Raw genomic sequence first — 26718 nt, 5'->3', positions numbered from 1 at the left:
CTCACAATTGAGTTGAATCGTTCATGAGTTTTGAGATTCCCAGGTTTTTTTCCAACACTGCGTATGGCCTTATTTGCTTATTTCATAAAGAAGTCAGAAAAGTAATAAAACAGGTGGCCATTTTACTTATATATGTTTTTATTAAAATGGCTGGCAAATAACAACGTATCCATACTCGTAATGAGCATAATTTGTACATTCATTTTAAAGCTAAGCAAATATTATGGCTTCAATACCTTTGAAAACTTGGTAAATCCCTCAGTTTCCTGGTTCTGGAATGTTGTTTAATTTTCGATCGTAATTCATTCGATGTAAAATGCTTCGGACGGATACATAAGTAGAATAGTAATAAAATATTTTTAAAAAGTAACTCTTTCAACATTAACATTAAAGTAGATTCTGTTCTCTTAAGATCTAGTATTTGGTCCGTAAATTTACATGCTCCGGTCGGCTCTGCTGCGATTGGATAGGATTCCGCGTCGGCTGCTTACGATGTTACTTTAACTAAACGGTTGAGGCGAAAATGACTCAATCTTTGAATTTACAACTAATGAAAAACTACGCCTCTTTGCTTCGATTATTCGATATCGCCCTTTGCGCCCAACCTAGTCGTAACAATCAGATCCACCAGATACAGCAAGGCGCCAACGACGGCCACCGATCCTGCACCGCACAGGAAATCCATTCTGTAAGCAGAAAAACTGGGTTGAATTGTGATGTCTAACATATTTTTTAATAACAATTAATTGCAACCTACCTTTGCGTGTTGGGTGGCCAATAGTTTCGATTTTTCGTTTCCGACCAATCATGCAGGATACAAATGGCGGTTGTCAGATATAGGATAAATGCCGTCAGGTTCAGTAGCGATTGGAGTTTCCATGGGATGCTAATTGAATGAGAAAACGGTTAGTAAATTTGCGTCTGCTTTTTCTATGAAACGATGATTTTTTTTATTTCGGAAAGTTGGACGTAAAAAATGAGTAATTTTTCATTAATACTTGGTGTAGTTTAGCAGAACCTCAACCAATAGATGAATTATTTCACAAAATGGTCGTAGATGTTCATTAGGTGTTGTTTTACAAATTTTAAATCCATGAAAATGCTTACTAATTGCCTAACAATGCAAAAAACAATAAATTTACAAATAAGCGAATTCCATTTAGCATTATTTGTATATGATAAGAAGAAACAGTGTACCTGGTTTTAATAGTTATGAAAGATTAAGGTGTTAAGGTAATTTTAATAATGTATCTCATAAGCAGTACTGGAAAAGGTCGTGATCGTCATAAGACAGAGAGAAAAGCGCCTTTTTCTATTTCAAGCGACCAAATGAAAGAATCGTGGGTACTTTGATCAATTTCGCATGAAAGACAGCCATGAAAGAATGTAGTGCTTTATTTCATAATTAATATTTCTAAACTATTTCAATAGTTATATGCGAAGAATAGCGACTAGTCGATTAATTAATTATGTTGCTTTAATTTACCGAGTTGAAAATGGTAATATTCACAACAATAAAGCAGATATTGCACACTTTCATGCCCTGTCACGGGACAAAGATTTTTTGAGATTTTTGTGGCATGCCATTCATCCTTCGCGTTTCTATAGATATTGAAAGGAGCAGATATGTAAACATCGCGTGACATCTCTCATTGAAAATGATAAATTCCAGTACTGCTCATAAGTCAACAAATTTAAAGTACATATTTCGACAATAAATCGATTCAAAAAAGTATTTTCTTCTCTAGATTTTGTAATATTTCTACTGTTGTACACAAGATCCATTTTTAAAGGAACTTGATTGTTTCCAATAGATTTTTCGCATAATTTAAACATAATACATCAACTAGCACAATGCGCTTATTCTATTGGTTTTCAACGTTTGATACTTACTTCTCTCTGATGACTTTACCGAACAGGTAGATCACAGAAAAGATCAAAAAGGACACGAAGGTGGAATAGGCAAGTGCGATGGTGCGTGTCGTGGCGAATGGTCGGAGCCGGGAATTGTTGGCCGGGTCGTCGATGAGCCCAATGCAGATAATGGCGACTGCCTGTAATAATAGGGGAGAAACGAAAGAGAAGGAATTATTTAAAACATCAATTGGCGCGGTAAATGTAACATCCCAGACAAGGTGTTCCCATGAGCTATAATTGCTTGCATGAACGTAGGCACATGCCAGCGCATTCCTGTACCACCCACGGACAATCAGCGGGCAATTAGGACTACATCGTCGTGCAACAATATTTGACGCAAAGATATTGTCGATCACCGCTGGCGCATGACGCGCCAATCAAAGGCATTCATTGATCTAGCGAGGATTGAATAACGTCCGTTAGAAGTTATCTACACAAGCATTAAATAATAGCTAATCTTATATAAGTGAGCTTATCGTCTATCTGCCTGCATGTATGTTATTTACGCCACTTCTACAGAGCACTGCGCAATTTTGAGACGATGACATCGAATGATGTGAAAATCTAGAGATGCTATTCGTTGCGAAGCACCCAGGCACCAATCTACATACTTCCATTACTATGTGCGTTTTCATCTGTAGAACTTTTGCTGCCCGTGGTGATCGCTACTGGTGGAAACGTAGCGAAAACAATCAGCCCGTTAATAATGAAACACGCTAGGCCCAGAAGTCTACCGGCTTGGTTAGCGATAATTAGTCTGGGCAGAAAGAATCCAGTGCATATACCTAGCTCATAGCTCAGTTGAATGAGTTGTTGTGCTGATGACTCATTCAGCGAGGGATGATTCATCGTGAATGGATTACAGAGTTGGATGCTCACATGTTCGAATAAGAATTCGATGGCACTATTATTAGTATCGACTTATTAATATGTGCTGGTATCTTTTTGAGTAGAAAGGTCTTAAAAATGTGCCTATTTGATATTGCTCTTAGAAAATTCGACAATGTATCAAAGGAAAATGTTCAACTTTAGGGCATCATTTTCGAAATGTTTGGCATGTTTGTCCCATCTTTGTTGGGTTTCCTATCCATATGGGGCAGATTACAGGTACGTAATTAAGTAAGTAAAGGCTATAGGATCACTCCAAAACCAAACTTTTATAGACCCATATTGTTATATACCAAGGTACGTGTATGTGTTTATCGGATCATTGCGTTCCGGAGCTATTAAAATAACATTGTTTTCTCTCCCCATAGAGAAAAAAACGATTTTTTTTAATTTGCTGCATCCCTCTAAAAAGCTATTTTGAACTTTCTCAGGTGTTTTCATTATTATATTTTACCATGAATGTAATAATAATCATCATAAATTGCGAATCACATTTTGGGCTTATCACCTCAAGTATGTACATACACGGAGAAAATCGTTTATCTACTCATATAAATTGAAAATGTCGTTTGGTACATCAGGTTATTTGTCCTATAGATTATTTGGCCGAAAATATCGTTTGGGCGCACAGGTTATTTGGTCAAAAATGACATTGCGCCGAAATCGTTGCTATCGATTTTTCCTTTCGTTAAGGACATACCTAGTTGGAAGAGTACCACGATGGCAGTCAATATGGCACCGGACCTTCCACGGGTCAACCCCACACCTCCCGCACTCCTCTCCCACCAACATTCGAATGCATCGAACAAAAGTTTAATATTCAAATTACTAACCTGTTCACAGCATATTTATTTACTTCCCGTGATAATGAACATGTTTCTTCAAAGAGTCCTACGTATTTCGGTTTGAGTTATATCATAAATCAGCAGTTTCGTGCTAATTTAATAGTTGTTCGCGATTTGGTGGGTTTATCACTGCACTTCCCAAGTAACATTTCAAGTTTTATTCCGCTCTAGGAAAGGTTTTCAAGATCAATTTATAAGATCTAACAATAGAACCGAATAATAGACGGCAACCTTCGGATGACCTCTATAAGAATAAGATATTGCCAAGTGGCCCTCTCCAGATAACCACTATAAACCTATCATAAGAGCATTTAGAATCCTTTTTTAAACCACCCACAAAAAAGGGAATTTGGCTGCGGCAGCTGTCAAAATGTTGCTTTGAAAAAAGAGAAACAAATCTTTGCAGAAAAATAATAACAAAATGTATTTTTGATGGAAGTTATGATGATGACAACAAAATAATATTTGCTTTCAGGTTTGTTTTTCGATTTACTGCCATTGAAAATGAGGTGCGCGTCCGATTTCATGGTCAAAGCTGGTGAAAAAATAAGGTTGAACACCACGCGCCGGCAATATAACGTACATCAGGGAAATATATTGAAAATATTTATTATCACATTATCTACGATGTCTGCTAAATTGATTAGTACTTTTACCGAAATTATTAATAAGTAAAATTTGTTGTCAGAAAAGGCATGATACGCGGTGAAAATTACGTTTAATCGTAAATTTTAGTGATATTTTTCACTGACTTCGAAATGCATTTCCATTTTCAATATGGCCATCATGGAATTTGATCAGAAAATTTTCGCTTTTTTTAAAAACCGTCATAAACTCTTCGCAATGCAAACATTCTTATGGGGGTAATTCATTTGACCACATTATGACCAAAAATTGAAGCTTTATCCGAGCGTTGAGAATTAGATTTATTACGCTCTTCATCACAACCATAGATCTGTTCATATGGTCAACAAGCATTTGACGTTTGAAGCTTTTTTCAGCAGATTTATGAGAGGTTTATTGATAGCGATAAGAGCGCCAATAAAACTGAGCAATTAGCTTGGTGATTGCTGTCATAAGTCTGCAATAAGAATTAGATAAATCCAAGAAGCATGGAAATTGTTACTTGGGTTCACTTCTTCTCAAAGGGCATTGAAAAAATCAAGTTTTTACTCACTTCTCTGCACATGAGCAGCCCGAAATATTGATCGAATGCAAATTAAACATTACTTTTTGAAATCAATCACTTGTTTGAAGCGAAAACATAATGTAAACTGCTATTTCTGCCCGAAAAAAAAAACATTAAAAACTGATCGCGTAGCGAATGTAAACACCGGCACCGACATCAGCAAACTAATATGTTGACAGTTGACATGGCGAGGTTGAATTTGGCATTATTCTGATTGTGACCCTCCGTCATTGGGCGCTGGCGAGAGGGGAGACCATATGACTGGATGAAATATTCAAGAGCTTTAACTTCATAGACAATGAATATTGAATGATCGTTCCAATAGTTGGGATTCGATTGCGAATCTTCAGCATGATAATAAGGCTTCTCTGAAGGCATCAGTGAAACGTATAATTCAACAAAATAGCCAGAATTTGTCTGTGATATCTATCGAACGAGGAGCAAATACTTCATACAAAAAGTGTGACCACCCCATGTACAAAATGCTATTTTTTTGCGCTACGTAATCAATGGATAATTTCTGCGGTTCATTTTGGTTTCGAAGTCTCTGGAATGTTGCTTTCAGCTAAGTGGGTTCTCTTTTCGCCAGCGTTTCAAAGGAGACGCTGTACCCAGTGTAATGAAAGGTTTAGTTTCCCATACTATGATATGGAAATGCTAATATCATCTTCCAAACTTGGACGTACATGTTCATGATAGCATTAGAGGCGAAAGTATAGAATTGATAGTTCCGTTAGGATACGGCAGGCATGAAGAATGTTTTTATAGAAGTCGATTTGAAAGCGAGCGGAGGGCAATATTTGTGATGGCACATATCGCACGACCTTCCTTCTGCCAAGCTCCCGTATGAAGGGGGAGGGCTTCCACACTGATATTCTTCCCTCCCCCTTCATACGGGAGCTTGGCAGAAGGAAGGTCGACTTCTATAAAAACATTCTTCATGCCTGCCGTATCCTAACGGAACTATCAATTCTATACTTTCGCCTCTAATGCTATCATGAACATGTACGTCCAAGTTTGGAAGATGATATTAGCATTTCCATATCATTGTAAATCGTTTAACTTCACGTAGAAGTAACACACACGAAATCATTAATTTAGTTCCCATACTAGTTTTCATACAAACTTGAACCGGCTTGTGCTCAACCAGTTTTTGTTCAAATCGACTTTTGGAGGACACTCGGAGCATGGGACGGAATCGAGTGAGAGTGGTGGAGCTGGGTCGTTTTTTGAACCACCCTACTAATATATTTTTTATAAATACGACACACCTACTACTACAGTATATGACAGTTTTTATTGTACCTTCAATACTTCAATACTAATACTTTCAAAGCCTTGTTTTGGTACTCAACCTACCTTCACCTTAATAACAAAAAACATCTTCAGAACTAAACTATCGAAAAGTGAGTTCAATCAACCCAAATTCGCACTTCCATACGGGAAGCCAAACTTGAGTAAATGGGGTCGAAGTAGTTTACTTTTACTCTCATGTTAAAAAGTACCTAGCGTAAGTTCTATTTACTCAACTAGAGATTTAATTTATTCAATTTCGACCTCAGGCAGCAAACTCAAGATTGGCTTTCCATATCGAACTGGCGTCGATGCATTGTTTTTCCCCTTTGTTTTTGACAACAGAAGAAAGAATGGATGGAAGAGAAGAGAAAAAATAACTCAAAAGAGCTTAAAATATTTTTTTTTTCAAAAGTAAGTTTGAAAATACTCAACGTTTGGTACTTTTTTTCTTCCGTGTATGTTTAACAAAAACCTTTTCTCTACTTTTTTCTAACATAACATGTTTTGTATTACATATTTTTAACCGTTATGCAACGAAATTCTCCGGTCTTGATCAAAGATGTTTTCTATGTTACTTGGGTCGATTGACTATTAGTACATAATATAATGTCAGTTTGAAAACTTGTCGTAAACCCATTGCCATCGAACAGTAAAACATACACTGAGGATACTGGTCGTAAGATTTTCATACGTTAAAACTTATGAGAATGTTTCATCAGAATTGAACTATGAAAATCTTAAGATAATATTTTGGTCAAATCTATCTTTTTATAGGATATATCCGACAAGACGATTCTTCGGAATGTCGGTGGACGTGTGGTGTGATCACACGCCTCCTAATCACGACGTCCATGGTTTGAAACCAGGTTACACTTTTTTTAAACGAACTAGAAATGTTTCATACAATTGTCGTATGAAATGCAAATGTGGATCGTATGAGAATCAATACATTTTCTTGTGGCGAAATTTCAAAAGGGAATCTTACGATCAGTATTCTCAGTGTATGAGCTTGAGCTTGAGCTTGATTGACTGCTCGTAGTTGCTACTCCATTATGACCAGATCAGCTGTTCTTGCACAGGGAACCAACAGATGTTTGCTTGGGACTAGCACACATCTTCAATGTACAAGTACTGGTGATCTCATTTGTTAGGTCATACTGGCGCCTGCCACGTCAGAATGCAAGTCAATGTAGGGAAGGGGGAGGAAATGATGATGCAATCACTCGCCCACTGCAAGCCGAATATACCTCTGCACTTGCCACGAGTTCATGCGGAATTTGTTGGAATTTCTGGGTTAGGTTGGAGAGGCAGAGGTCCGTCTTGGTTAACGAGCTGCCAATGTGATCGATGGGAGAAGGTAACTGATGGAATTTCTAATTGGATGTAGGAAACGAGCTCTATAAGTTCATTTCCAATTCTAGCAGATTACTGTTAGAATACTCAAATTGAAGGTATAGGAATAGTAATGGAAACGGTATGGAAGTCCATTTCCAGTTTTAGCGTTTGCTAGAACATGAGAAATGAAGATACCCGTAATGCTGGGTAGACACCTTTACGTGGTGTGTTACGGGGTAAGATCTACCACGGTTACATTGCCAGCTATAGGCAAATCCTGACCCAACGAATACCTTCCTCATTATCCAACTCCGTGGTACTTATGAGGGTGTCGCTAAGTCGGTGGCCTCTCGTTAAGTAAGTACTACATCAACACTTCCTTCCTCTCCCTAGTTACGGTGAAGATGGGCGTGGCCAGGAGTAGTAATCCTCATGCTTTTGTTATTTTTGTTTAAGACTGGAATCAAGGACCACTCCCCTTCTTGATTTCTGATAGCATTCTAGATAAGGATCTCAAAAGTAAGTAACAATGCTAATGCTAATGCTAATGCTAATGCCAGAACCAGTACTGGAATAAGTCGTGATCGTCATAAGACAGCGAGCAAAGCGCCTTTTTCTATTTCAGGCGACCAAATGAAAGAATCGTGGGTTCTTTGATCAATTTCGCATGAAAGGCAGTCATGAAAGGATGTTGTGCTTTATTTAAAAAAATAAATTTCTAAGTTATGCTAATAGATATATGCAAAAAATAGTGACTAGTCGATAAATTAATCATATTCCTTCAATTCACCGGGTTGAAAGTGGTAATAAACACAAAAATAAAGCAGATATTGCACACTTTCATGCCCTGTCACGGGACAAATATTTTTTGAAATTTTTGTAGCATGCCATTCATCCTTCGCGTTTCTATAGATATTGAAAGGGGCAGATATGTAAACATCGCGTGACATCTCTCATTGAAAATGAGAAATTCCAGTACTGCCCAGAACTATATTATTTTGCGGGCGCGTGGGTTTCAATCTTAATTTTGTACTATCTTTCACCATGAAATCGAAAGCGCACCTCGTTTCCATGGAAGTGGGAAAACACTCCTGAAAAAATATTATTTTGAATTTATCCTCATCATGATTTTAATCATCATTTATTTTGTTATTATTTTTCTACAAATTTTTGTTTCTCTTTTTCAAAGCAACGTTTTTGACGCAGCCAAATTCCCTTTTTTGCGGGCGACTTGAAACGGATTTCTATATGCTCTTATAACAGGTTTAGTGGTAATCTAGAGAGGGCCATTTGGCAATATCTTACTCTTATAGTGGTCATCAGAAGGTTGTCCTTTAGTAGTAGGTTTTATTGTCAGCTCCTATAATTTGATCTTGAAAACCATTCCTAGAGCGGAATAAAGCTTGAAATGTTACTTGGGATATCTAATTGCAAGTATTCATTAAGAAAAGTTTATTACCGATAATTAGCACTAACTATGCACCAGCCATTTGCCCCAAAATGAGCAGGTATACCACCCAGAAATTGGGTAACAAAAATAAAAGTAGGGGAAGATGGTTGGTTGTCGGCACACGGTCGTAACTTTTAACAGAAAACTGATATTGTCATTTTGACATATGTCATACGTATGCTATATAAGCACGATCTTGTTATGCTCATTTCCGAAGCACTTAGAAGCCTTTGTTCCTTTTAACAGAGAAACATTTTTTATCAAGTGAAAACCCACTCCAATTTTTTTTTGTCATTTGCCAAGTGTTATAAATCGAAGTAAAACGATCGGATTGGTAGGTGCATTACGTATTTACAACGCAAATCTTTCTTTCTATATATAAAACAAAGTTGGCATTTGTACGACCGCGCATCACTCAAGAATAGACAACCCAATTTTTGCTAATTTATATCCCTTTTCTTCTTCTATTTACGAGGAAAAATGTTAAGATGAAATGGAATACTTTAAAGATCAATGCCCAATCTTTTCGTTGAAATGATTTTTCGTACAATTTTGCATGATTTTTTTCAATTTTGATCATCTATATATATAAAACAAAGTTGGCATTTGTACGACCGCGCATGACTCAAGAATAGACAGCTCAATTTTTGATAATTTATAACCCTTTCTATTTTTATTTACGATAAAGTTGAAAAAAATTGACATTCGAAATAAAATCTCTCCGATGAAATGGTTTGTCGTGCTTTTTGTATGATAATTTCAAATCATGTCATCTAAGTTGAAATTATCATCAGATAACGGAAAGATCGATTTTTGTTAATTTTGGTTTGGCTACTAAATTAATTCGAAAAGTGTCATAATTTTCAATTTTGAGTGAGTTTTTGCGGGTGCCGACAACCGACCACCTTCTTCAGAATGGCATAAAAACAACGCTTAACAAAATTGGTAATGAAATTTTTCCAATACATGGAACAAATCAAAACTCTTAACCAGTTATTAGCATATGCCTATAGGCTTCCATTGGTATGAAAATATCACCACATTATGCAAATGTAGGAAATTTATGAACTAAAAACAAAAGGGTGCTGACAACCGACCACTTTACCTTACCAAAAACGACTGCCATTGTACCGTGCATGCCAGGCGGTTCGCCAGAAAGTCATTTGCCAGAAGGCTTTTTGCCAGAATCGACTTGCCAGAATGTACCATTCCCCAGAAAGCCATTCGTCAGAATGCAGCATTCCCCAGAATTGGTCATCTCCTACTTGCTATGCACGCGTTTGTCCAGTATGCACAATAATTCATAACGCCATGTACTTTTGGCATAACTGTGAACAGCGTCAAAAGGGAGGGTCATTTAGCATAAAGGACATTTTTCATAATTTTGCTTTTTTGTTGTTTTTTAATTGTTTAAAAATAGACGTTTGCTAGGATTAAAGCAATGGAGGGTATGATCCCTTCTATAAGAGAAGGCGTTTGCCCGGATTAAGGTAATGGTGGATGTGATCTCTTCTAAAATATAGACGCTTGCCCGGATTAAGGTAATGGTGGAAGCAGGCGCTTGTCCGAATTAACGAAATAGTGGATGTAATTCCTTTTTTAAATAGGCGCTTACCGGAATAAGTCAATGGTGGATATGGATCTTTCTTAAAAAAAAGCGCTTGCCCGGATTTAGCCAATGATGAACGTGATCCCTTCTTTTGAAGCAGGCGCTTGCCTGGATTAAGGCAATGGTGTATGTGATCCCTTCTTGGAAAATAGGCGTTTGCTAGAAATGAACATGTCTATAATTGTGGCTTCAACACGTCTATAATTGTGGATATGATCCGTTTTTTTTAAAAAGAAGGTGCTTGCTCAAATTGAGGAAAGGGTATATGTTTGAATATGGAAATTGTGGATATGATTCCTTCTTTAGAAGTAGGCATGTTGCCTAGATTTTTGTTTGGTTTAAGACAAATATGAATGTATTCTTTTGATAAAAAATAGTATCCATCTTTCTAAAAATTGTCTAATATGTAAAATAACCCCCTTTATGAAAATTAATTATTCCGAAAATCCCTTCATTAGTTAATAATGCCGAATCCCTGTTATGCAAAATTACCTTCTTTACATAATTCTGTTTCTATTGGTGGCTAAAGACCAGTTTTACTATTTTTGGGGAATGGTACATTCTGGCAAATGGTCTATTCTGGAGAATGGTTTTCTGATATATGGTCCATTCTGCCAAATGGTTTTCTGGCAAATGTCATACAATCGACAGGCTTATGGGTACAATTAAAGCCACGATTGTACAAGTTAGTCAGAAATCGACCACCTTAGAAACCACGTGCCTTTTCCAGGAATGTTTCAAGAGCATGAGAAGGAAGATTTGAGTTTTTGAAAATGGGAGCTTGATATTTATTCGCATAATAGTCACATACCAGATTTTGCTGTAATTTTTCTAAAAATGAACATAATTACGGTCCATTTCATAGTTTCATATCAATGTGTACAGATAAAGAATACATATGTATGTAAAATGTTGTTTTGTACTTCTCCGAGTCAAAACGAGTTTGAAAAATTCAACGGCTAATTACTAAAGTTAAAAATAACTGACATAGATCTCTTATGCGGATAGAGGTAGTGTAGCCAACTGGTGTTCTATAGAACATAGTTGAGAATATTAGCAACCCCATTAGTCATAATATATCACCTGGAAAGTAAGTCGCCGAAAAGATATTCGTACAAAATTCTTCATGAAACTTACCAACTCAAGAAGCTTGAAAATTGGCGGCAAGAATCGACCGAATCCACCGCCATTACCAAAGTACTCCTTCCGGTGACCTCGATCGGTTTGATCGGTTCCACCCTGATCGTTGCTGGCCATTGTAAGGCGGGAAATCTCTGCGTAGATGTCATGAAAGTTAAGAGAAAAAAAGCTTGTTAGATTTCGCATAAGGGAAGAAAAGACGCAATAGTAGTAGTTGAACATTTATGGCATTCGCATGCAAATTAGCAAGTATGAACGTAAAAAGCACTTTATCTAATTGCTGTTTGTAGTCATCATTCAGTTGGCTCAACACGGTTTCGTGCCGACCGAATTGACAGAGTCAATTCGATGATTAGGGGATAATTTTATTGTGTTGCTTCCGAAAATTGCGTGGCATTGAAGGGCTATAGATGAACTGAGTTGTGTGGTACATAATGTCACGTTTTGGTGGGTGCTTAATTGAGTTAGCTTTGTTTGGAGGGTAGTTATTATGTTTTGTTTACTGCAATCATACCTATATTCATATTTGAATAGCGGAAGTTCGGTTTTTGAATTGGAACCTAAAATAATTTACAAATATAAAGTTAAACCTGTTTTTAAGAAACTTTGCAATCATTAATATAAGTTTAACTCGTATTTATGTTTTATAGATTTCTGAATGGAAATTATTAGTTTTGAGCTATGTATGAAAAATGTTACTTTACACTAGAAGATCATCATGTGTATTACTGTACCGCAATTGGAAATGTTGGAAATTTTGTTTGAATAAAATATTCAATTTTAAATATTTATAATATTCACATGTTTTGCGTTGTAATCAATGATTCTACGGCTGGGAACGAATAAATCTGCATAACAATCATCATCGTGTCACTGCTCCGTCTGTCCCGTAGATAGAATCGTCAATCGATAACATTGAACTCCCTCACGGTCGTGCATTCTATTCCATCAGCAATCGTATCCAAACTTCACCCACTGACCTACATCAACGTCGGTCGACAGAAACAATCTACTCGACATCTGACAACCCCGATAGCGAGCGAAGGGACACAATGATCTCTCCGTGGATGCATCCCAGAACCGGTTTTAACGCTTTACAAATGTTTAAATATTGGTCCGGCTCCCTGCAAGTGATTGCCGTATTATTAGTGCCGCTACTAACGCTGAGCAAAGTTATCTAATGCGTTAGATTTATTGCATTGCATTGCGCGTAGTCCCTTGCGGCTCTGTTTGAATGACTTGTGTCTCTGATTCGAGGTTGAATCATATACAACACACCTGTTCCGTTTGATAGTGCTGATGGATACCAGTGGCGAGTTACATGAACCTGCTATTCGACTGTTAGAAGGTCACAGTTCTACCAGCAGAGTTCTACCTCTTTATGTTGCCCCTTGTAGTGATTTTGAATCATCGTTTTAGCTATATTGGACGATATTCCCTCGAGCGGGAACAGGTTTGTTCATTTGCACATTGCTTTTCCATTTGTGAAAGTTCAACGTACATATTTGCTGCCTATTGAAAGAAGGCACTTTACGAATAGTGTCAATCCAGCGGAGTTGTGTGACATGACAATGGGTTGCTTCTGTTTCTTATGCTCACCTCCGATTGTCTTATTCAGAGTTATTTGGAAGTATGTATTGGGGTCTGATAGTACAGCCGGTCGTTTCACTTTGCCGTCTTACTACGGGCGTGGTTCCAAACAGAAATTGCCTGTTTGATGTTGAGTGCTTCGTTTTATTTGGTTTTTCGATTGCAACTCTGAAACAGGTGACTATTCGTGCTTGTTTGGTGTTCCATTCTATGAACCTTGATAACCTAGATTTGTTCTCCTCATTCACAATGAATGTAGGCGCCGTTACCAAAATTCACGTTAATAAAAAATCTACCATGGTATTGAATTTGGTATGTCAGTTTGCCTCAAGTTGTCGATATTCTTATCCTTCGATGGCTCTGCATTCCAGTTGGAGCTTGGTCTACCAGACAAGACCGAGATCGAACTCGCCATTTTCCGATTAGTAATCTTTCGCATTTGCTTGGAAGGCCAACTGAAGACCCATTAAGAGAAGTTGCGTAGAGGAGTCTATGTATTATCAATGTTGTATACAACCTTTTAAATTTATCTAGAAATACCAAAATATAACTGGGATTGAATTCAGGTTATTTTGCGTATGAGAAAAAAAAGGTAACCACTAGTGTCGGAAACTAAGTTACTCAATATTATGCACATATGTCGAAAACTAAAAGTTAAGCAACTCTTGCATAGGATCGTAACCGAAATTCAGGAAGGCTTTTATAAAGATGATTTTTCGTAGAAAAAATAACCGTTTCATTACAACTTGTATTTTCCCATTGCCATTTATGCTGCGACGCAAACATCAATGCTGCTTGAAACCAGTAGCATTCGATCGAGCATACCCAAACTCGGAATCGTCAACATAAGTGAGAAGTAAAAAAGCAACCGCACGAAAATACCGATTTTAATGAACTTAGCAGCGGTGGCTTTCTCGCGGGCAACATTGGTTATGTAACCGCACGGCGCAAACATACGCTGCCTGCGCTTGCTAGCGTTCCATGCTTCGCGCCAACTATCATCATCGTGTCGCATTTATGTTGGTTAGTTTTCACTCCGGACCACATTCATCGCTAACAACCTACTGAAGTTGGAATAGGGTGTTGAAATCTCCATCAATCTAAGTCTGGTCTGGTCGAAGATTCATTCAGGCATAGATGCGCTGTCCAACCTTAGTCCATTTTATGATATAGCAGCGCAAAGATTGGAACGAAACTTTGACTGAAGTGATTAAAATTTACATTATTGAGAAGCTTTTATGAGTATTCATAATTAAGAGAACGTGTATCTATTTGCGATTGCATTCTTAACACTGTGATGGTGATGTATTCAATAGGTGATAATTACGTGCCATCCATGGGAACTAGAATGCAAATGAATCTTTTTGCATGGTTACAATCCGAAAGCAGCCCAGCATTCGACGGCGATGAGTGGGCTTGAATACATTAGTATAGTGCTCAAATTGCAATAAGATTGCTCAACACTAAAACACAAATGAAATCTTGCTGGCAATAATTCATTCCTTGTTAGCATAACTTGTAGCGCATAAGCCAAACCATGACGTACATATTTCAGATGTTTCAAGCAAGCCCCGGTGAATAATATGCGATGCGGTGTGATGAACTCCGGAGTCATTCACTACCAACACTAGAAGACGGTAACCAAAACAAAAGTTCCATGCATGCGATGAAGCGATATAATCAAAACAAAACGGAATTCCATTCGCTCCTCTCAGTAGGACTTGGACTTTGGCGTGGGGTCAGTTTGCGACCAACTAGTTAGGTATACGCTGTTTCTCAAAACACCCCAGAATCTGGAAAGTGCGAAACTTTCCCGCGTTTTTGGGGTATTCAAATGGGGTTCACCTTCTTCATACGCATCAGAAGTGAATTAAATTGTACCACGATGGTGCGATATTTCTATGTGCTGGGATGGGCATTTATATTCCTACAGTGAGCGAAAAACCGTGAGAAGAAACCTTATTAATTTTTGTGTTTGAGCAGTGGCCACGTCACTGAACCACTATCGTTGCTTGCTGACGGCCACCCTGCTGCAGGAAAGTTGGATTTTATCGCATAAATTATGTATGGACGATGTGAGCGGTTTTAATATCGTTGCACTCCTAATGGCATAAATAGATGAGATTTATTGCATGCGATAATATTCAGTTATAAGTTCTAGCGTCCATATACATTTTTGGCTTTAAAAATTTCCAAATGCTGATTAGCGGATAGACTGAGGTTGTGGTAGTCGTCATTCAGGGTGAAACTGGTTTCGAGATATCCTGTAAAACGGTACCCAAACGAAAATAGTAGTAGAAGTGGATTTAATTTGAGCGCAATTGATTTGTATGGACATATGCCTGACCTAGAGGATGCTTCGGTATTCGATGCTTGAACTTTTGAGGAATTCACACATGCTGAGAGGATGAATAATGATGACAACTTACTAATCGTAGTTTAATTTGAAATGCAAGACATGCTCATGGGGAGTTGTTCTTTTTATAGTGTAACAGTAACCATACCATCACCAGTTTCATAACGATTTGCACAAATTGAAAAAAAAAATCCTTGACTATCATGTAGATTACAAGCTTGAAACTATTAATCTTAATCATGGCTTTATGGATGGACACTCTTATTTCATTTATGCATGATCAATTTGTATTCGTATAGATTTAAATTCACGTAATGCGAATGGGTATCTAAAAATTATTAGAGTTCCTAACAACCTAAAGATATTTCTTGTTATTTCTCAAATATCATAAAAGCTTTATAATTAATGAGAAAGTCCTATATCAAGAATGGACGTTCTTTCTGAACCTCATGTATGTATATGCAAGCTAACGCAGAGAGGAAGTCCATTTGAAATTTTGATTTAACATAATGTGACCAGCAAGCGTCCTGCGAAACGCGGGACGACTATCTGAATTGCGTCACTGACTTGAAAATGGGTCCTCCAAAAGTGCCCATACATTTTAGCCCAAAAAAAATGAAAATAAGGCTGTATGAATAGGGTGGTTCAAAAAATCGATTTTGCTCCACAGTGCTTATCTGATTTTTCACCATGTTCTGAGTGTCCTGTGAAAATTTGAGCTCATTTGGATTAAAACTGATAATATACATAAGCATAAGCCGTTTCAAGTTTGCATGCAAATTAGTATGGGGAAATTTATTTTTTCATTATGCTGTTAATGATGCTTCCCCATTAAACGCAGGTTAAAAGAAAACCTACACAGCTAAAAGGAATACTCAACAGCTTTCACCCAACGAAAATCGCATGTTGATTAACCCTTAAATGCGCAATGTTGTTTTAAAACAACAAACCGAAAATACGTTCAATGTTAATTATTTCAATAGTTATTCTCGTTAAAAATATACCCGACTATTTCTAAAAAAATCGCCTTGCGCCTTTAAGGGTTAATCGCCCCAATAATTAGTAATCGAATTTAATCTATACCGTAGTTTTCTGGAGCTAATTGCATAACTCATCAACAGGCAACATTGTTGCTCGTGGCGCGAAAGATAGCACACACAAATTCAGGCTACTATGTTGCACTGCACGATTGTACGACAATTCCCCGAATAACAATTCCCCGAATGCAATTTCCCCGAATAACAATACCCCGAATGTAACATTTCCCCGAATGTAACATTTCCCCGAATGTAACATTTCCCCGAACGTAACAATTCCCCGAATGTAACATTTCCCCGAATGCATCTCCCTTCTTTTGAGTGAGGCACAAGGCGATGGGTAGTAAGGATTAAGTAAGCCATGCGAGCAAAGTCGTATGATTGCCGATCTGGAGGTTGCGAGTTCGATTCTCGGTGTGGCCTAAGATGCTACAGGATGACAAGCATTTTCGGCTTCTTGTGCACAGTGTATCCATTGTACTTGCTACACAAGACATTCATGCAACTGGCAGGTACCGGAAAGCTTGCGATAACTGTGGGAATGTCTTCTTGAAATGAACGCGTTTGTCCGGTATAAGATGACAGTAGGAGATAATTCCTTCTTCAGATGATAGCATCGCCCGGTATTAGGGGAAAGGAAGTGATAATGTCTTCCTCAAATGAACACATTTGCCCGGTATAAGGCAAAGAGGATAGATAGTCCCTTCTTTAAATGATCGCGTCTGTCCGGTGTAATGAGAATGGAGGAGATAATGCCTTCTTTAAATTAAGGTCTCTCGAGACATAAATTCTGTCCGCAATATAGCAAAAAGAGGAGATAATTCGTTTACTAAGCAAGTACCACGCTTGCCAGGTACAATAAATGATTGATATGAAGCAAGTATATGTTTCAAAACTGCTGTTATATTACACCAAACATATCTAAGAAAATGCTTATTTGTTTAATATAATATTCTGAAAAACGGCATTCTTCCAAAGGTCATTCTGAAAAAGGTAGAATCCATCAAAAGTCACACCGCGAAAGTTACAGACCGCCTAATGCCATGTTGAGAAAATGAATTCGGCAAAATGTTTTTCAGTGAAATATAATACATTTAATACGTATTGCGTAATAAGGGATCTCATATATTTTTTTCCTTATTATGGCCAAATTCGCCTGCATCAAAATAAGAGATCAGATTAGTCCTTATTCTCATTCTCAATTCATTCATCTTTGCATTATTTCTTGCCTATTTAACGCCTGTTTTTGAAGGAACACATCTACCGTTTTCTTATTTTATAAAACTGCCTTCTTTTAAAGAATGCATCACATCCCCCATTATCCCCCATATTCAGGACAGATACAGGTTATGAAAGAACGAATAATAACATTCATTATCTGGTGAAACACCCACTGAAGAAGGGACACATTTACCGTTGCATTGTTCCGAGCAGATGCATTCTTTTTAAAGAAGGAATCACATTCACCAATGCCTTTTTCCGGGCAAGCGCATTATTTTTGTTTACAAAGATTCACATCCACCATTGCCTTATATATTTGAAGAAGGTATATGCAGGACAGAAGTATGATTCCGAAGATAGGAAAAATAGTTACCAAAAGGCTTTCAATCAGAATTGCAGTTTGATACTATTATAGGAAAAAAAACTACCTTAGAGAACACTGTACTCTGATATCTTTATAATTCAACAACACATCTTGGAGGATCAAGAACTACAAATACTACCAAAGGCTATTCAGCTGATAATTTCCAATAAGACACTCTTGAATGTATTTTTAAACACTGCTTTTTCGGACGCATACAGTCGATTGCGAAGATGTGTTTGCGTTTGCAGGTATTTTATTTTCGGGGAATTGTTCCATTCGGGGAAATGTTACATTCGGGGAATTGTTACATTCGGGGAAATTGCATTCGGGGAATTGTTACATTCGGGGAAATTACATTCGGGGAATTGGTTTTCGGGGAATTGTCGTACAATCGCACTGCACATTTCAGTGATGCCGTCAAAGAGATTTAACGATCATGACGAAAGATTCGCAACCTGTCTTAAAATCGATTACTAATTATTGGAGTGATTAATCAACATGCGATTTTCGTTGGGTGAAAGCTGTTGTGTATTCCTTTTAGCTATGTAGGTTTTCTTTTAACCTGCGCTTAATGGGGGAGCGTCATTAACAGTAAAATGAAAAAATAAATTTCCCCATACTAATTTACATGCAAACTTGAAACGGCTTGTGCTAAATCAGTTTTAATCCAAATGAGCTCAAATTTTCAGAGGACACTCAGAACATGGTAAAAAATCAGATGAGCACTGTGGAGCAAAATCGATTTTTTGAACCACCCTACGTATGAATTGTAATAAATTTGTAGAACGAAGTTGAAAAATTCAGCGTCGTCTGGTCGTCTGAACGTCTGGTCACATTAATTTGACATTAACGAACCTAGATCTATACGATCGGATTGTATTAGTCGGAATTGAATTTACATCAGCTAAACATCGTGAGGCAACGCTTCGTTAGTTATTGTTAACCACCGGACCTTGAACATGGTTCTAAGTTCTATACAATATACATTACATATACAATTTTTCACCGGGACAGCCGGGCGCCCCTGAACCAGAAGATTTGGCCCCACTGAATCTTCGAGCAGAACACATGTTTTAAATAGTTTGCTGCAACTGATATATGACTAGATTCAGCCACAATTAAGTAGCAGCAAACCAAACGCTTGTGGTGCTTGGGTCGTGATGTCAACCCCGACACTAGCCGTTCTTCCCCCAGTAGGAAAAACCATCTCATTAAAAGTCACAATCTTCCAGAATAGACGATCCAGAACACTAAAGAAAACTAACAGTTTCAGCTTTACGTAAGGAAATACCCATAGCTCTTTAATGGAACCAAATATTATATATTAACAATATAGTCCACTCTAGCTAAAAACGGGCGAACACACGACGCCAGCGCTCCAGCGTATGGCGGTCGAACTGTTCAATCACAGCAACGCGTGAAAGTGCATCGTTGCTTCGATATCAATTTAAACAAAAATCAAATGTCATATTTCATACTTATTCAGTTTATTGATTCTTCAATTTCTTTGCGAATTTTAAAGGTGTGGAACAGCTTTTTGACGAATTTGGAATTTTAACGAGTCCTTAACCACAACCGTTTGACGACAGCAGTGACCATATATGGTCACTATTGTGCCCCATATTATCGACTATCTCAGAAAAAGCGGCAAGCGAAGACGTGTGAGACAGAAATAAGACTTCACAAGCTATTCAAAGAAGGTATTAGGAACTCCCCTTTTAATCATATTGTTAACTCTTTGTTCTGTTGGACACTGAATACTGCATTTGTTGTAGTAGGAAAAATGGAATAGTACTTGTCCACCTTAGATTAAGCAAAAGCCATACAGAAAACTGTTTGTCAGCTACTTGAGAAATGCAGTCTCCTAAAGTGTTAAATATCAAGATCCTCAGCTCGATGAAATACCTTTCGGTCTATTTTTTGTGTACGATGATCACAAACGTTGTTGTTCACTGCAAAGCTTGACCCTTCCACCGAGGAGCAGATTCCTCAATCAAATTACATATAGAAGACGTAGGCGTTGTTAGGTAGCCATTTACGAAGAAATAACGAATTTTAATCTGCTCTTTAATCCCAGTCTCGTGAATGTGGTGCGAATTTTCCGATGGTTGAGTGTCACACAGTTGAAAATCGAGGTCTCGAACATTATATCAACGACTTCTGTCAACATGTTTCTTGTTGATTCTGTTATTTACTAAACGACAGCAAAAGTTCAAAGCTACTTTGATCATTTTTAATGAAACAGTCAGACTTTTAATCACCAGTTGGCGCTGCGCTACAGAAAAGTTGTTCGCTAGTGGCTTATATGGGAGAATCAAGAGTGGACTATCTTGTACTTTAAAATCTTTGATGGAACCCTAACTGATACTAACCAGATCAAACGATCTTGAGATCCTTGTGCACGGGCCTAAGCCAAGGGAGTTAGCCTTCCAAGAAATCAACAAAATCAACCGAACAACAATACAACGCACCGTTGCATTGGTGGAGCTTATTGAATTCTTAAAGTCTATCCGAAGAAGAAATTTTTTGACACTGTGTATGGATCAGTGTAAGGAATGGAGCTCCGATTGAAAAAAAATCTTCCCATCGTTACGGCCACATTCTTCAAAGTAACGGTGGTGCCTGTCTTTTTTCCCTTGTGGGCGCATTAATCACTTCAAAATTGATTTTCGGGCAACTGCTAAAACCTATTATTTTTAATAGGGTATTTAAACAGCCATCATCCAAAGTGGGGAAATACCAAAATCGACGCCAGGGGGCCAGTACTTGCCACCATGTTTGAAGAAGATGATACGCAAATCCTGAATGATGGATCCTCGACGTACTACAATGGCCACTACTCCTGAGCAATTGATGTAACTAGGGGGAAAGACGGCTTTGGAAGGTTTTGTTCTATTATTGGCAGGGGGGTTTTTGTCGACCAAATTTTATGAAATTTGGCCACAATGTTCTTTGATGTGCAAAGAATGTTTAGGCCAAATTTGAGCATATTCAGCCATAAAAAAACCTTTGCCAATAATAGAACAAAACCTGCCAAAGCCGTCATTCCCCCTACTATCAGCAGATAACTACTAGGTCCAATCAGTTGGCAAATCAATGGAGAACTCTATGCTAGCAATCACTATGCAAAGTAGGGTAACGGTTTGGTACTTTATCTCATAGCTCCAATATCCACCCCAGCGATAACAAAACAACGAAAAGGAATTCAATTTGTTCTTTATTTTTGTAATTTTTTCAGTAGTGAGCACGCATGTTTGCAAAAAGAAGCAACGAGATTGATGCTGTATTTCTTTGTTTTGCGATGAGATCAGTGAGATGGAAAACGGAACAGTACACAGTCAAACCTCCATGAGTCGATATTGAAGGAACCATCGACTCATGGAAATATCGAGATGTGGCAACAAAGCAACCATGAAAATATTTTTTCCAATGGCATAATTTGCTTCCATGAGTCGATATCGAGTCATAGAACATTGACTCATGGAGGTTTGACTGCATTTGTTTGCCTCTACCTCAGTGACTACCTAGAGGCCACGATGGCGTTATAGTCGAGCCAATTGGGAAGATTACAGATATGACATCAGGAAATTAGCCATAGACCACAACCGTATCTTAGTTGAACAACTTTTCCGCCTGATCAACAAAGCAGCGGAAGCATCAATTCCTAAAATTAAAAGGTAGGAAAGCCCTCCGAACATTAAGATGCTTTCCTCCTTCCATCCGGAAAAAGAAGCTGCCATAGACCGCTACTGAGGATGCACTATGTAGGAATGTTGGTCCATAATTCGTGAGGCCAAAAGGAGTTTTGGGAATCTTCTCTGGATTCTATAAATGTGAACCAATCATCTGCCAACATTTGTGCCAAAACCAATGCTCTTGCCGGAAAGAGAAAATCCGCCCCTAAATCGCTAGATAGAGGGATCAATCATCTCTGATCACTTTGAAGTGGCTGAGATTCTGGAAGAATTTTCCGCCAGAAAAAGTTTCCAACCCAAGTCAATTCTAAGCTGTCCATTGTCAATATGGGAATTATCGTTTGCCTTACCCTACATCAGTTGGAAGTTAGTTTACCAACATGAAGTTGGCTATGTTTTGAATAAAAAGCTTTCCTTCTCAGCAAGGCTGCTGATAACTACTAACCGGTTATTGGAAGAGCAATCTTTTTCTGATGAATGACGAAAACATATTTGTGACGTCCATCCCCAAAAAAACTTTCTTATTTTTCACCGGAAGTTACCGGAAGATTGATTAATCGGAGATTTCATGGTAAACTAGAAGAAGATGGTCTCCTATGCCACTACCAACACGCGCTCCGTCCTATATACCAAACAGACTCGTATTTCGCTGCGTTAGGGGATCAGCTACGCAATGATTACCAGAACCACAGATAACAGAAAGAGCAAATTTTATTAAGAATCCTGTGTACACTTTTAAATTAATATACGTTGGCCCCATTACTGCCATCTACTCAACTGATTGCGGAAGTACATACGGACGCAGCTAATTAGCAACCGTTGAACGCAGCCAATGCATTTGACAGTCGCATTTTTGATAACAACGATCTTTACGACATCTCTAAATTTGCATTAACCATTGCGGATGTATACACACGTATTGGATGCCAGAACAGAGAAAACGCGAAGCTCATCGCCCTAGACATTGCCAAAGTCTTCAACCTGGACGCCTCAAGTAGATAGCAAAATGGAGTCTCACGAGAAACGGCTTTATCCCGATTTTTATTTTTGCAAAAGCGGTCTTTTCGAGCCATTATTGGAAATAGATCTAAGAAGGTACAGGGGTACCTCAGGGTTCGTTGGTGGCCGTTACCCTATATTGTTAATCTTAAAAACGCATAGGAGTAACAATCATCTTCAACAAATATGTCCGGATATAACTGGATTACTGCTCCCTACTCAGTTCTAGCTGCGTGCGATGAAATGTGTATTTTTTCTCTTTCACTGTAGAGTAAAATCTACAACTTGTAGGAAGGCGGAATCTTTCGCAGCTAAGACATCTGGAAACGAACCCACGGACCGTCATCCTAGGGTCTTTCGCATTTGGGTTTGATCATTTAATAGTTTGTCAATAATCCATTCCTGAGGCTGAATTACAAAATGCGTTGAATGATGGGCTTTTAGTGTAAAGGTTTCGCTACAACTCTGCCTAACAGTTCGTTATTTGAATTACATTTATGAAAAAATATGAAAAAAACAAGTGGTAATGGAGAACAATATCGTTAATTATGAAAAAATAATATTTAGGCCATGACTTTCGAGCCCATTGTCCAAAACAGATCTATTTGCACACACATACACACACAGACATCACTTTAACTTCTCGAGCTTAGTCGTTTGATATGTGACATTCAGCGTCTCTGAGGGTTCTATCATAAAATCGTCTTTGGAATGAACATAGTGTATTTTCGACACACCTTAGAGTACGAGAAAGGCAAAAATCAACAAATTCAAACCGATGTTACTCGAGATACAAGAAAAACACCTCTCTGATTTTTTGATATGATGTACTTTAGGGTTTACTTTTTGAAATGATGGGAAAACATATGATTTATGTCTGCGCCATCCAGAGATATTGCCATTAAAAAACGCCAATTTTCTATCACACTTGACTCATTTCACAGTATTCGGTAAATTTTACCGAAATCTCAACAGCAGAACTGTTCGGTAATTATTTTACAGATTTTTTGTAATATTTTCCATTGTTCAACTGTCAAAATCACCGAAAATCAGTAAAATTATTTATCGAACAGTTCTGCTGTTAAGATTTCGGTAAAATTGTACCGAATTCGGTGATTTATTTTAAGTGTGTAAGTAAAATGCAAATAACTTTTGATCTGCGCAAGATATCGGCAAGCTACTATCACACAAAGATGCATCTTAAAGAGCTCTAAAAGTTTCTAAGAGTTTCTGAACATTTTATTAATTTGAGAGGGTTTGAAAAAAAAATCTTCTAACAATTTTGACGATGGGAGGAGGAGAGGAGGTAGAGTCCAAATTCAATATATGATTACATATATAATTATTTGAATATGCTTTGAAACATTTGAACTCGCTTTTCGCCTGAAACAAATGCACGCAAAACATAACAAATATTTATTCAGCTTGGATATCACTGATGCGTGTCTTTTTGTTGGCGTATAGAAACGCGTAAGATGAAGACATAAATATCGTTCATCAACACTTCCTTCGAATAATCATGTTATGGGTGTATCGGAAACTAACTTTAGCGTCAAACAGCCAAATTTTCAAATATTATTTTCAAATACAAAATACAAACGATACAACAAAGTTATTCAGAACGCAATTTCAGAAATAAACTTCATTGGCATAAGCATGTGCAAAGCCCCAAACCTCCAGTAAGTTGGAAGAAACATTAAGTCAGAAGAAACATTAAGTTGAAAAGCAGACCAAGTTCCTGTAGCGTAGCAATATGACGTTATGAAAGAAATAAAGAAAACTGTAAAGCATTCTGGTTATGCGTCATCAGCCTTTGAAGTCCAATAACCTCCACATTTGGGCACGTTGCTGGAACCCCGCGATGCGAACCAACACGTGGTCCGATAGAGAATTAGACCTTAATGAAACCCTTTCGACATTATGTTGCGTTTCTGGTTTTGCCACCCGTTTAGGGTTGAAAGTGAAATTGCGACAACAATTACGGCTGCTTCATTCACGGGCAATAATCTTTTTTCTTGCGGCCCGCATCTCGTTGATCGAGCGCCTTTAATGTTCAACGTTCAACGCGTTGCACCTAGTAGTGTGTCTCGGGGAAGTGTGTAGGAAGTGCAGCTTTCCTGCTCCGAAAAAGGCGTGGCTCAAATATGTGGAGTACCGATACTGGTACGTAATCTCGAACCTAGTGCATTTTGAAAGGGTGATTCAGACGAAACTGGAAAGTTTCAATATGTCGAGGTATTAAGGAAAATAATGTTATTTCCGACATGAAAGAAATAGGAATGTTTCGTTTAAACATTGTAATATAATACTTTTAACAAAAACAAAAAAAAAACCAAATCTATTTTAAATTTTTCTGCAGTCTATTAAAAAAGAAAATAAATATTAAAATGTAGAAGGTTCGTAGAATTTCTTACCCAAGAACATCATAGGATTATGCCTTTAAATAATTGGATTATGCGCTGTGCAGTTGTGCAGATAGTTTGATTATATCCATGAAAAGTCGCTTGTCAGCGAATCGTAAAATTACAATAGGTGAAAAAAGAATTCAAGGTTTTGATATATTAATAGCTAAAATTTCTAGAGCCAACCGTACAGACAGTTTATTTGAACATTCTTTGTGTATCGGTGTATCAAGTGGTCGAATTACTGAAAGAAAAATCTATGTGAGCTACCGAGAAAACAATTGCAGAACCCCGACCACATACTACCATCATCTTGATTCGTTGAGCTCAGTTGAATGGCATATGCCATTCGGTTTTCTGAGCCTTCTACTAAAAACAATTTGCGAGTGAGCTCAAAAAACTCAAAGTTGAGTGTGAAATTGAAAATGAAATCGACACTCGACAGCTGTGACCTTTAGTTAGAAAACTGCGATACTTCACAAATTTCTTCTACACTGCTTTTTCAAATACAATAAACAACCGTAGACATTTGTGTGTTTTTATCATTGCCACGTGCAACCCGAAGCATAGAATCAATTTACATTTCATGAGCAAATGCCCCAGTCCTGCCAAGTTGTTTGAGTTGGCCTGAGGCGAGACGACAGAAAGCATCACGATTGTTGCATTGTTATGAAGACGCGATACGGACGTTCGAACTCGTTCGAAAACCACTTTCCAGACGTTTGGGAGAATCGTGCAACAATAAACAAAAGAATATATTATGATACGCATGTAGGTGTTACATAAAACGGGACAAAACAAACGACGACTACAAATGCCCTATTAAAAAAAACATGTTCCAAACGCTTGGCAGCTACATATATCGATTTTAGTCCATCAGTCTCTACATTTGTGCCATTTAATTCCTTTGTAGAGAAACGAGTTGTTTAGATTCAACATTATTGGTGTTTCATTATGGTTTCCAAGGAATCCGGTATTCAGGTGGTTCCATGTTTTATCGAACTTGATATTTCACTGATGATAACTTATTCACTCAATCAGCCAGCATGGTCCTTCTTCAGGTCGACTTTGACTTTGACCGCGTTCGATACGCGTAGACACACCCATCGGCATTTTTGCGTCCATTCGAAGCGTTTTGTTTATGTTTTCACTTGTAGGTTGTCCTGCCCGGAGAAGATGACCCCAGGTGGCGTATAGTTGTAGAAAACAAAGGAAAATAACAAACCTAACGTGATTGAATTGCTGCACGCGATGTGGTATGTTACGGCACGGGAACAATGACTATAGTCCGGGAAACCACGCGGTGACTCTGTTCGAATGTGACCGTTAACGAAGAACGCGCTCAAAACACTGAACCGATGTGACTGCATGGGACTCGATCAAGG

At 37.9% G+C, this 26718-nt stretch overlaps 2 protein-coding genes across 5 annotated transcripts in view; one reads left to right on the top strand and one right to left on the bottom strand.

Moving 5' to 3' along the window:
• The window catches only part of LOC134227035 (kinesin-like protein KIF3A), a 112991-nt gene that overhangs the window by 61601 nt on the left and 24672 nt on the right, over positions 1–26718 (top strand). The gene's annotated exons all lie outside the window — the stretch shown is intronic.
• LOC134220119 (uncharacterized) lies at positions 119–26718 on the bottom strand. Of its 4 annotated transcripts, none has more exons than XM_062699106.1 (6): positions 26559–26685; positions 12184–12229; positions 11667–11803; positions 1894–2054; positions 758–886; positions 119–701 (listed from the first exon to the last, which is right to left on the bottom strand). In XM_062699106.1, exons 2-6 carry the CDS (start codon positions 12191–12193, stop codon positions 578–580), a joined length of 561 nt encoding a protein of 186 aa, XP_062555090.1. In that variant the 5' UTR covers positions 12194–12229; positions 26559–26685; the 3' UTR covers positions 119–577. The 4 variants fall into 4 exon arrangements, with proteins under 4 accessions (XP_062555090.1, XP_062555091.1, XP_062555088.1 ...); XM_062699107.1 differs by having other exon boundaries at positions 119–686; XM_062699104.1 differs by lacking the exon at positions 12184–12229 and having other exon boundaries at positions 26559–26718.

This window comes from Armigeres subalbatus, chromosome 3 (assembly GCF_024139115.2).
Source record: "Armigeres subalbatus isolate Guangzhou_Male chromosome 3, GZ_Asu_2, whole genome shotgun sequence".
Classification (NCBI taxonomy): Eukaryota; Metazoa; Arthropoda; class Insecta; order Diptera; family Culicidae; genus Armigeres; species Armigeres subalbatus.
This window is presented reverse-complemented; position numbering and strand designations above follow the sequence as displayed.